This window comes from Pan paniscus, chromosome 16 (genome assembly GCF_029289425.2).
Source record: "Pan paniscus chromosome 16, NHGRI_mPanPan1-v2.0_pri, whole genome shotgun sequence".
In the NCBI taxonomy this organism is placed as follows: domain Eukaryota; kingdom Metazoa; phylum Chordata; class Mammalia; order Primates; family Hominidae; genus Pan; species Pan paniscus.
In genome coordinates this window covers 58,040,940-58,051,481 of record NC_073265.2, presented here as the reverse complement: position 1 = coordinate 58,051,481, position 10,542 = coordinate 58,040,940, and the positions used below count along the sequence as shown (strand labels likewise).

Here is a 10,542-nt window from a genome sequence, read left to right as displayed (position 1 = left end):
GTAAGTGTTTCCTGGCACCTGCAGGGAGCTTGGGCTGCTGTGTCCTGGGCTGAAGGGACTCTTTGAGATACCAGGTGCAGGCAGGGATCACATTTAAGGTGTCTTCCAGTCCAGAGAGGCCAGGTTTCCCAGAAGCTGGCTGCTCTGGGACAGGAAGGAGAACTCTGGGCCAGCTGCCTGGAGGGCCACACGCCGGGTCTCCTTTGCTTACTCCCAGGGTCATTTCATGCCTGCGACCTGGTTACTCTTCCTCGGCCTGTCTTTCTACCTTCTTCATTAGAACCTGCAGTTTCACCTTCAGCTAAGTCTACCTCTTAACAACCCTGTGAGAGGGTGGCTTTTTATTCGTTCTACCTCATTAGAAATAAAGGATTTAGGACCCAAATTGTGGGTAAGGGAGCTGAGTGGGGAAAAAGACAGGGCCACAGAGGTGCCTCCAAGCACAGACTTTGAGACAGATCTCAGCATTTCATTATGGGCCCATCCTAAGTTTGTGGGTTTCCATTCTCCTTCCACGTCTATGCTGGACCGTGAAGAGCAAAGTCTAGAGCTGTGCTATCCAATATAGTAGTTACCTGTGTCTGTTTACACTTAAATTAATTGAAATTAAATAGAATTAAAAGCTCTATTCCTTAGTCTCACTGGCCACACTCCGTGGCCACATGTGACTAGTGGCCCCTGTCTTGGACAGTACAGACTGTTTCCGTTCTTGAAGGAAGTTCTGTTGGACAGTGCTGGGCTAGAGGTGGGAGAGCTGGAGGAGCCCCTGGTCTGCTGCGCCTGCCTCAGGACAGGCCACATGGGTACTGCCATGTGAATGCCAGCTACAGCGGCAGGCTTTGCTGTGATGGCAGGAGTGGGTGAAAGCAACTGGGCATGTGGGGGTCTCGTGGGGGCATTGGGGTGGCGGGGCAAGGCCCAGAAGTCCCTAACAACGCTGTGGCTGGTGCATGTGGGTTTTGGGAGAATGCGAGAGCAGGGTTGGAATGAGACCACCAACCTTGCAGAGGCAGCAGGGCTTACTGGATTTGTCTTCTGCGGTACAGCCAAGGCCCCTGTCTGGAGTGGCCCCCTGGTTCTGCAGCTCGGCTCACCACAGGCCTCCTCTCACCCAGATGTTGAAAAGGCAGAAAAGTCAGGGTGGGCAAATCCATCCTGTGGTCGTTGGCAGCACAGTGATCCGGAAAGCTAGAAGAAGTGACGGAGTGACTGACTGCTTCCTGCGTCTGTCTCCCTGTCCTCTGAGGAGTCCTCTAACACCCTCCCCCTGCTTCAGCCCCATTCCTCAGCCCCGCTCACACGGTCGGGCCTTCTTTCAGGTGAAAGAACTTGTCCTGGACAACAGTCGGTCGAATGAAGGCAAACTCGAAGGCCTCACAGATGAATTTGAAGAACTGGAATTCTTAAGTACAATCAACGTAGGCCTCACCTCAATCGCAAACTTACCAAAGTTAAACAAACTTAAGAAGGTAAATAGAGTGGAGTCTGTGTGTGCTGGGAGGCGGGGGTGGGGAGTGGGAAGGGTTATTACCTATGTTTAGAAAGAGTAATTGAAGGGAAAGCCAGGTGCTTGCACCAACATGCCAGACAATTCCCTGAGACTGCTTTCCCTTCTTGCCCGTCTGGGGAAAGCCCGGCAGCTCTGAGCCGGCAGCCTTCATTTTAAAAGCTGTTTCTGCTTTTTCTTTCCCTGCCTTATTTAGCTTGAACTAAGCGATAACAGAGTCTCAGGGGGCCTGGAAGTATTGGCAGAAAAGTGTCCGAACCTCACGCATCTAAATTTAAGTGGCAACAAAATTAAAGACCTCAGCACAATAGAGCCACTGGTAAGTCATTCGGACCCTCCCCTCCCTGCAGGGGTAGGAGGTGGGAGGAATTGGCATCAGCAAATACTACTTTTGCATTTGTCCTTTTCCCACTTAATTTTTTGACTCTCATGATGTGCTATGAGATAGAATTGAGCTATTGTTTCTGCTGAGTCCATAGAGAAACTGAGACCCAGAGAAGTTAAATACCTTGACCAAGGTCACAGACAGAATGGGCAGCTATTGTACGGGTAGCGTAGAACCCTAGTTTCAATTTCTGGTCTCCTGCTTTTCCACTCAGTTTCTGCTCAGCTTTGGAAACCTGAGCTGTAATGTCTTCAGGTTCAGGGCATGACTTGTTGCCCCTTTTTGGGAAGGGAGGAGCGATCCAAGAATTAAACTGGCCCTGGAAGTGGACTCCAGTTTTCTCCTTGGGTCGCTGGCCCCTGAACTGTGAGAGATGAGTCAGTCCTGACATAGAACCCTGGAATGACTGAGAGCCGTGTGGTGTGAGAGCCTCGTGCAGGCAGGCCTTCCTCAACGTGGTGTGGAGAAGAGTGACCCCTGGTCACCAGTCCTTGGTGCGATAGTGAACAGGCTCTCAGGGGCCTGGGTAGCATTTCTGGCTCCTCTGCTCATCCTTGTAGAGATAGACATCCCCTAAGCTTCACTGATTTACCAGCCAGAAAGGGGCAGGTCATGTTCAGAACAACGCTTTCTATAATTACCAGGATCTGATTCGCTGTATTCCTTTGATTTTAAGGAAATCAACTGTAAGATGTGTCACTGAAAACAACTCTTTTGGAATAGGAAATACTACCACATGAAGTAAATACACCTGTTGTGAATATACATATAAGAGTCACCTCATAAGGCCGGGCGTGGTATCTCACACCTTTAATCCCAGCACTTTGAGAGGGCAAGGCAGGTGGATCACCTGAGGTCAGGAGTTTGAGACCAGCCTGGCCAACATGGTGACACCCCATCTGTACTAAAAATACAAAAATTAGCCTGGCGTGGTGGCACACGCCTGTAGTCCCAGCCACTCGGGAGGCCGAGGCAGGAGAATCTCTTGAACCTGGAAGGCAGAGGTTGCAGTGAGCTGAGATCGCATCACTGCACTCCAGCCTGGGTGACAGAGCGAGACTCTGTCTCCAAAAAAAAAAAAAAAAAAAAAGCAGCAGCAGCATCTCAGGCATCTTAGAATCGGGGAAAGGCCAGGAGGACAATTGGCCACGTTTGCCAAATTTCCCTTCTGGGTTTATAGGGGAGGTTGGGTATCCCTCAGATTGGGCTGGAGTTTTCAGGGTTTCTGTCCCAAAAGGCACTCCTTGCTCTCCATGGATGCTCACGGGACTTGCTGGTGGCCAATGTGGCAGAAGAGGACACTGGCATTTCTTTTCCAAGCTCTTTACCTGTCCATCGATGGCATTGGGGCCAACTAGTAGAATGTGCTTCCCACAGAACTTCTTTTCAGGCCTTCCACTGGTCTCCTAGGAAAAAGCCAAACTATTTTGATCTGTCTGGAAGTCTTGATTTTATAATGTCATTACAAAAGGAAAAAGTCTTTGAAGTTCTGTATATGGGTGAGGTATGGGGATTGAGTATATAAAATCCTTGTAAAACATTGTGATTCGGTCACCATTAGGGGTCAGGCACTCAGGCACGTCCATGTTTACACTCTCCACTGCCCCCTGCCCAGATCACACGTGTCTCAGTGCTTTCTCCGCCTCTGCTTGTCAGTGTGTGTTGCCTTACCTTCCTGGGGCGGGAAGCTGCTTTTGGTAGCAGGTGCTGGGCTTGCCCACACAGACCACTGTCAAGACTTCCTCCCTGCCCTTGGCTTCTGCTGAGAATGACCCAGGTCTCAACTGCAAGGTCATAGAGAGAGCAACCTAGCTCCTGACATTGACTCCAAGGAGCAATGGTTTCACTCCCTTGTTAGACCTGGCCCCCTTTGGAATGGGGACTCAGCCTGGGATGGGATTTTTTTGTACCTGGTGCCTCAAAGGTGGGTGAGGTGGGAAGCCAAAGTGTAGCTCAGTTACTTGCAAGCAGTATGACCCTTCACTTCCTGGGCCTCAGTTTCCTCTACCATCAAACAGGGATAACATTGGCTAGAACCCGTCTGGTGTAAAGCTTTGACAGAGCACATCGTGTCAAATACCATGGACAGAATTGGGGTCCTCCATTGCTTTTTCTCTTGTCCTTTTTTGACAGGCAGTATTCAAAGAGTAAGAGCACAGGTCTGAAGTTGGGCTGCCTGATGAATTACCAAATCCTGTGCCCTCCATTTCCACATATGTGAAATTAACTAATAATTATTTCTACCTTACAGGGGTTGTGAGATAAAGTGACTCAGTACATGAAGTGCCATGTTAACCGCCCTTATCATCATCATTATCAGATGCAGAAGGAGTTAGTTTGTTAGTTCAAGTTGACTTTTGGTTTCCCTCTGGCTCCTTAGTCTCAGGGAGAGGCAGTAAACCTCTTGGCTCATGCACCAAGAAAGCCCCAGGCTAATTTCAAGTCAATCACTGTTAAGACAGAAGCTGTAATTGCAGAATAAAAGTGTTAACATTGGATAAGGCTTCAAAGATCCTCCAGTCCAACCCCCTATTTTCCAGATGGAGATGCTGAGGCCCACAAACTGCAGGTGATATGTCTGGGCAAACACTGTGGCTAAGCAGAGCCAAATCCAAGCTTCCTTATCACCTGGAAGTCATGGTCTGCCCATGCTATCTCATGGCATCCTTGCCTGTTTGCTAGGGCTGTTCCTCCACCTTCCTCCCACAAATCACTTACTGTTGGCTTCATTTTTCCGCTTGCAGAAAAAGTTAGAAAACCTCAAGAGCTTAGACCTTTTCAATTGCGAGGTAACCAACCTGAACGACTACCGAGAAAATGTGTTCAAGCTCCTCCCGCAACTCACATATCTCGACGGCTATGACCGGGACGACAAGGAGGCCCCTGACTCGGATGCTGAGGGCTACGTGGAGGGCCTGGATGATGAGGAGGAGGATGAGGATGGTGGGTGACAGGGTGCGGCCCAGGGCTGCAGGGGCCCAGCTGAGGCCTTGGGGCTCGTCCTTGGCTTTGCAGAGGTGGGTGGGCTGGGTGTTGGGAGGCCCCCACCCAGCTACTGAAGGCTGGCCGGCTGTCTGGTAGCTACCACCTTCCAAAGCTATGGAGGGGAGTGGGGCTGTCTGCTTTGTTTTCCATAGTCCCTAATCTGTCTCATTGGTTGACTTCCCTAAAAGAACAAAGCATGAGTCCCATGCTCATGGAAATATCCTGAGATTCTCCAACTGCATAATAACTCCTTTAAAACCATCCAACTGAATCCCCACTTCAATTTTTGTCCCTTTTCCAAAGCCCCCAGGGAGTGGGATTCTACAGTCTTTCTGTAGTGTGACCTGCACTTAGACACTCTCCCAGGGAGGGAGGGAGGGGATAGAGAGAGAAGAGGGTGTGGCCTGAGGACCCCTCTTTCCCATCTAGGTATTCAGTAGTGGAGAGGAGGTCCAGAGCTAGAGGGGTTGTGGGGCCCCCTGGTGGTTGCAGCCTACAGCCCCACACCTAGGGGCACAGGCTCAGGTGCTCAGGAGCCCCAGGTGCTCAGAAGTGGAGGACTGCAGGCCACTTGTTGGGTTCCCTGGCAGTGTGGTGTGCAGTCGAGGCCTACAAGAAGGAAGGAGGGAAAAGAAGGGAGTCCTGTTCCCTCCCCTTCTCCCTTGCCACCAGCACAGTGCAGCTTTCCCATGCATCTTCGTGGCCAGATAAAGTTGAGAATGGAGACACTTGCCTGATTAATTAATTCAGATACAGGATTTTGGTTTTCTTTGTTCAATTGGGAGTGTTTTGCAAGATACTCAGAGACCATGTTTGCCTTGGTGGGGATCTTGTGATATGGCAGAAAGGAGCCAAAACTGGCAGTCCCGGGACCAGGTCCCCTAGGCCCAGCTCAACTAGTGACTCGATGCGTGACCTTGAACAAGTCAGTTCTCTCTGTGCCTCAGATCTCTCACCTTTAACCTGAGGAGTTTGATTTGACCTTGCCGCTTTCCCGGGCCCCGGAACCTGTTGCTGTGCTCTGACAATTTCCTGGTGGTCTCGGTGTGAGAGGCCTCCAGAAGGGGCCTTTCACATGCATAACACTTGTGAGGGGGGCTTATCTTTGGCACAACTTCAGGATGTGTTTAATTATGTCAGCACTGTTTTCATGAGAGTTAGTGTGTTCCATCTTTGGACTTAGGTGGGTGTGGGAGGGTCATGAGCCCCACACTGAAGACGCTACAGGGACCTGTGCTGTTGGGGGGGCGGAGCCAGCTCACCACTAGTTCTGTTTCCGTTCCCCATTTCAATTGCACAGAGGAGGAGTATGATGAAGATGCTCAGGTAGTGGAAGACGAGGAGGACGAGGATGAGGAGGAGGAAGGTGAAGAGGAGGACGTGAGTGGAGAGGAGGAGGTAAGGAGGCTGGGCTGGGCAGGGCCACCGTCTGCCCCTTTGAGGCAGTCCCACTGACTGCCTCTGTGATCAGTCTTGGCAGCCCCGGAGCCCTGGTTAGGAGAGTCGCTCCCCCATGGGTAGTGAAGTGAGTCCATTTCAGAGCCTTTCGCTGGGCTGTTTCTGGGGAGACAAGACTTGCAGTAAGCTCTGGGGAGGCTGGATTAGAAGAGGGGAAGAGGATTTTAGAGGCAGGGACTGAACCTGCTGGGGTAAGCCTGGCCGTTGTTTCTATGTGAAGAAGTACAGAATGCATGGCCCCATTTTCTGCTTTTTGCTTTCATATGCTAATTAAGATAATTCATTGAGCACTTAAACTGTGCTAGGGAAAACCAAAGTCTGCCTTGAACTGATAGGTAGCAGAATAACACTGCTGGATCCCAAATCAGAGAGTGACACTATGGAAATAGAGCACCAGGAGTTGGCCATTTTCCTAAAGAGATTGGCTGGTTCCCAGTTTTTTAACAAGATCTGTGAGGGGGTGAGTCCCAGCTCTACCACTCGCAAGCTGTGTGTCCCCAGACAATTTACCTGACCTTTCTGAGCCTATTTCTTCATCTGTAAAATAGGGATCATGATAGCTTTCTCACAGGGTTGTTAAGAGGATAAAGTGAAGTGTAAGTAAAATGCTTAAGGACAGTGTCTGACAAGGGGTAAGTGTCTGACTGCTTATTGTAGGCGTTCACACCCTCCTCCAGGTTCCTGGCACTGTGTTGGGTTTTGTGTTTGTGTGTTCTGAGTCTCTCTGTAGCAGAGTCATTTTCTATGACTTGCTCAGAATTCTAAATCAACTCTTGCTAATTGCAAAAGTTAGAACTAGAGAGTTTTAAAGTGACAATAGCATGGACAAGGCGCCTGTGTCCCCTCCCAACTCCCCCCGCAGTTTCCTGTCTCCCTCAATGGAGGATGCAGATACATCCGCTTGCCACATGGACTCACTCAGATAGTGTCTTCCAGTTCCAGCCAGCCGGCCCAGGCTTGAGAGACACAGGCCAATGACAATAGAATCGCGGAGGCCAGGCGCGGTGGCTCACGCCTGTAATCCTAGCACTTTGGGAGGCCGAGGCGGGCGGATCACTTGAGGTCAGGAGATCAAGACCAGCCTAGGCAACATGGCGAGACTCCATCTCTACTAAAAATATAAAAATTAGCCAGGCATGTTGACGGATGCCTATAATTCCAGCTACATAGGAGGCTGGGGCACGAGAATCGCTTGAACCTGGGAGGCGGAGGTTGCAGTGAGCCGAGATGGCACCGCTGCATTCCAGCCTGGGCAATAGAGCGAGACTCAGTCAAAAAAAAAAAAAAAGCTGGCCAGATGAGCTTGGTTTCTGTTTAGTTGTGCTGCTGGCTTTGTCTTCTCCCTAGGTCTAGACTCTTAGGCTCATCTCTAAAGAATATTGTATTTTAAAAATAAAGTCTTAGTAAAACAGGTTCCCCTAGAACAGGGCAGTAAGTTGTATTGGCTAATAGCTGTTTCATCTTCCTCTTCCTGTCACAGGAGTGCTGCATGTGAGGTTTGGGGGGGTGGGGATGGGGGGAGGGTTGTGGGTTTTGTTTTTTGTTTTTTGTTTTTTAAATAATCTCACTGACCATCTGCATATTTCCAGCTTTCAGTAAAGCAGAGCTTATACATGCAAAAAAAACCAGAACCTTAGCAAACAGACTGATGAGGGAACTCTTTGGTGACATTTTAAAAGAATGTTTCCCTTGACAAAAAAGAAATCTGTCACCAAGTTCTTTTAAACTTCAGGAACCAGGTTTAACAAGCAGAGATTCAACTTGCATATACTTTCAGGAGCAGAGGAAAGCAAGGGCCCTGTGTTGAGAAAGAAAGTCATACATCTTGCTGAATCTCAAGCCGGTTGGGAATGATGTCCTCAGGGGGTCTTGAATTTATCTTCCCCAACCCTTCCAGGTGGTCCAAGTTTGCAAGCTAGGGAAGGGGCTGGGTCAGGTGACGTTGGACTTGCCCACAGAATCTAGATTTGCTGAAACTGGGGTCTTCTCTTGAAGCCAAAACTAGATTGAGGACAGATGCAAGAAAGGATGGCCTACTTTGCACGTCAGGGAGTCTGCTCGGGAACTTGTTCTCCTCAGAGAACGTGCAGACTGGAAAGCTGCCTGCCTTACAGGGACTTCAGATCAGAGTTCTTAACCTGGGTCCTGGAATCCATAACCCCCTGAAACTGCTTGCAAATATTATAAATGATACGGACATTTTCTGGAGAAGGAGTTCAAAGCTTTCTGCAGATTTCCCAATGGGTCCTTGGTCTGAAATAAATTAAGAACCTCTGCTTTACATTCCTCCCGAGATGTCAAGTCTTGGTGGGGGCTCTGAGAGGCTGGGGGTGACCCCGGCCTTTTTGTGCTCTGTGTGGCTTCCTCAGCATATCCCAAGGCGGGGCATTTCTAATGTTCTGGTGTCTGTCCTTTCTCCTAGGAGGATGAAGAAGGTTATAACGATGGAGAGGTAGATGACGAGGAAGATGAAGAAGAGCTTGGTGGTATGACAGCCTTTTTACTCTCAGCTGGTAGCAGCCTGGCCCTTTCACTTTGGCCTTAGATTGCTTAGACTCAGAGGCCCCTGGCAGTGGGCAGGACACTCCTGTCAGAGGCCTCAGGTTCCCCTTCCAGCTGTGCAGATGTCTTGCCTCGGTTTCCAAGGATGGCACAGCTTGCTAGTCGTGGGTCCCCTGACTTCTCACTGGGTGGGTTGAGTTAAAGAGGTGGGATTAATAACTAATCTAAATGCCACTTTCTTACTTTTCCAGAAGAAGAAAGGGGTCAGAAGCGAAAACGAGAACCTGAAGATGAGGGAGAAGATGATGACTAAGTGGAATAACCTATTTTGAAAAATTCCTATTGTGATTTGACTGTTTTTACCCATATCCCCTCTCCCCCCTCCAATCCTGCCCCCTGAAACTTATTTTTTTCTGATTGTAACGTTGCTGTGGGAACGAGAGGGGAAAAGTGTACTGGGGGTTGCGGGGGGAGGGATGGCGGGTGGGGGTGGAATAAAATACTATTTTTACTGCCACTCTTTATTTTTTCCCCCTACTTTTTCTTTGTGTCTGGTTTTTGTCCCTGTAAATGCGATAGCTAAGTACACACTAAGTGAGCATTTGTTCCTGACTCTCAAAGAGGATGGTTTGGAGTTCTCTTACGTTTCCTGGTATTTCCCAAGTCTCTTGGGTTGGTTGGAAAGCTGTGGCTGGTCTCAGTTTGGTTACTCAATGCCCAGGAGGGGCTGAGCACCAGCCATATCTTTTGCTTTGGTTCACATGATACCTGCTTTTCTCGGGCCTGCTAGAGGCATCCAACGCCCTGGTTTGTAAGTAGCAACCTAAAGGCGTATTTTGGCACTGGTCTGGGGACATTCCCCATCTCTCATCCCTTTTCCCCTTTCACAGATGGTGGTGGGCTTCGCTCTACAAAGAGGACTCTGATGTTACTCTTGAGCTTATGAGCCAGAGAGCTGAAAACAGCAGGCTTGTTGTGTTAAGTTACAAGGAAAATGGATTTGGTAATTAAAATTAGAAGAAACACACCTTCAAACTTCAACTTCTTTAAAAGAAAAAAAACTGTCCTATCTTGTTCTGTAAAATATTAGAACGCTTTGTTTTACAAAAAATGATGAGAGAATTCTTCCACATGTACTTCTGTGCTTAGAACATTTTTACAGACCTAAGCGCTGGAGACGTTGCTGCATGTCGGCTGGGTTTTTTTTTTCATACACCCGAGCACGGAAAAACTAACGCAAAATTGTATTTTCTTACCTAGTGGAAATCTGAAATGACTGCAAATTCCTAGTGAATGTACAGGTTTGCTTTCGTGTCCCTCTTCTGGTTGCTTTAGAAGTGACGTGTAATTTCTGAACCCATGTTTCATCTGTATAAAAGAACATCTGCACCAGTTTTTCTCCTGCCCCTCAGAAGAGCCAAACTTTGAGTTTTATGTCTGTTTGTCATTGATAAATTTCAATAAATCTTTTTATACAATTTTTTTGGGGATGGCTTCTTTGAGTCCAACAGGCCATTGATCTTTTCAAGATGCATTCCAGATGAACTGCTAGGTGAGGGGGAAGCTTCATTTTTGTTACCTGATAGAATAGCTTTTCTTATGAGATATATATAATGTGATACTATGTTTGGATATTTTTGGTCTTAAAGCAAGACTCAGTGGTGTATCTTCATTAAAAGCTTCCTTTAAAAAAGTTACAGAGTTA

The 10,542-nt window shown here is 48.5% G+C and overlaps 2 protein-coding genes across 4 annotated transcripts in view; both read left to right on the top strand.

The window, feature by feature from the left end:
* Nucleotides 1-1,313, top strand: part of LOC129393935 (uncharacterized) — a 32,784-nt gene extending 31,471 nt beyond the window's left edge. For all 3 annotated transcript variants that reach the window (XR_008621029.1, XR_008621028.2, XM_055098164.2), the window contains exon 2: nt 1,047-1,313. Coding sequence is in view for 1 of the 3 variants with exons in the window: in XM_055098164.2 (XP_054954139.1) it covers nt 1,047-1,122 (76 nt within the window). In the remaining 2 variants the exon portion in view is untranslated. The remainder of the gene's footprint in view (nt 1-1,046) is intronic.
* ANP32A (acidic nuclear phosphoprotein 32 family member A) overlaps nt 1-10,317 on the top strand; it is a 42,162-nt gene extending 31,845 nt beyond the window's left edge. Inside the window, exons 2-7 of the mRNA XM_034939020.3 lie at nt 1,320-1,469; nt 1,704-1,826; nt 4,637-4,835; nt 6,178-6,275; nt 8,758-8,821; nt 9,089-10,317. Coding sequence (XP_034794911.1) covers nt 1,320-1,469; nt 1,704-1,826; nt 4,637-4,835; nt 6,178-6,275; nt 8,758-8,821; nt 9,089-9,150 — 696 coding nt within the window. The 3' untranslated portion in view covers nt 9,151-10,317. The remainder of the gene's footprint in view (nt 1-1,319; nt 1,470-1,703; nt 1,827-4,636; nt 4,836-6,177; nt 6,276-8,757; nt 8,822-9,088) is intronic.
* The last annotated feature ends 225 nt before the right edge of the window (nt 10,318-10,542 follow it).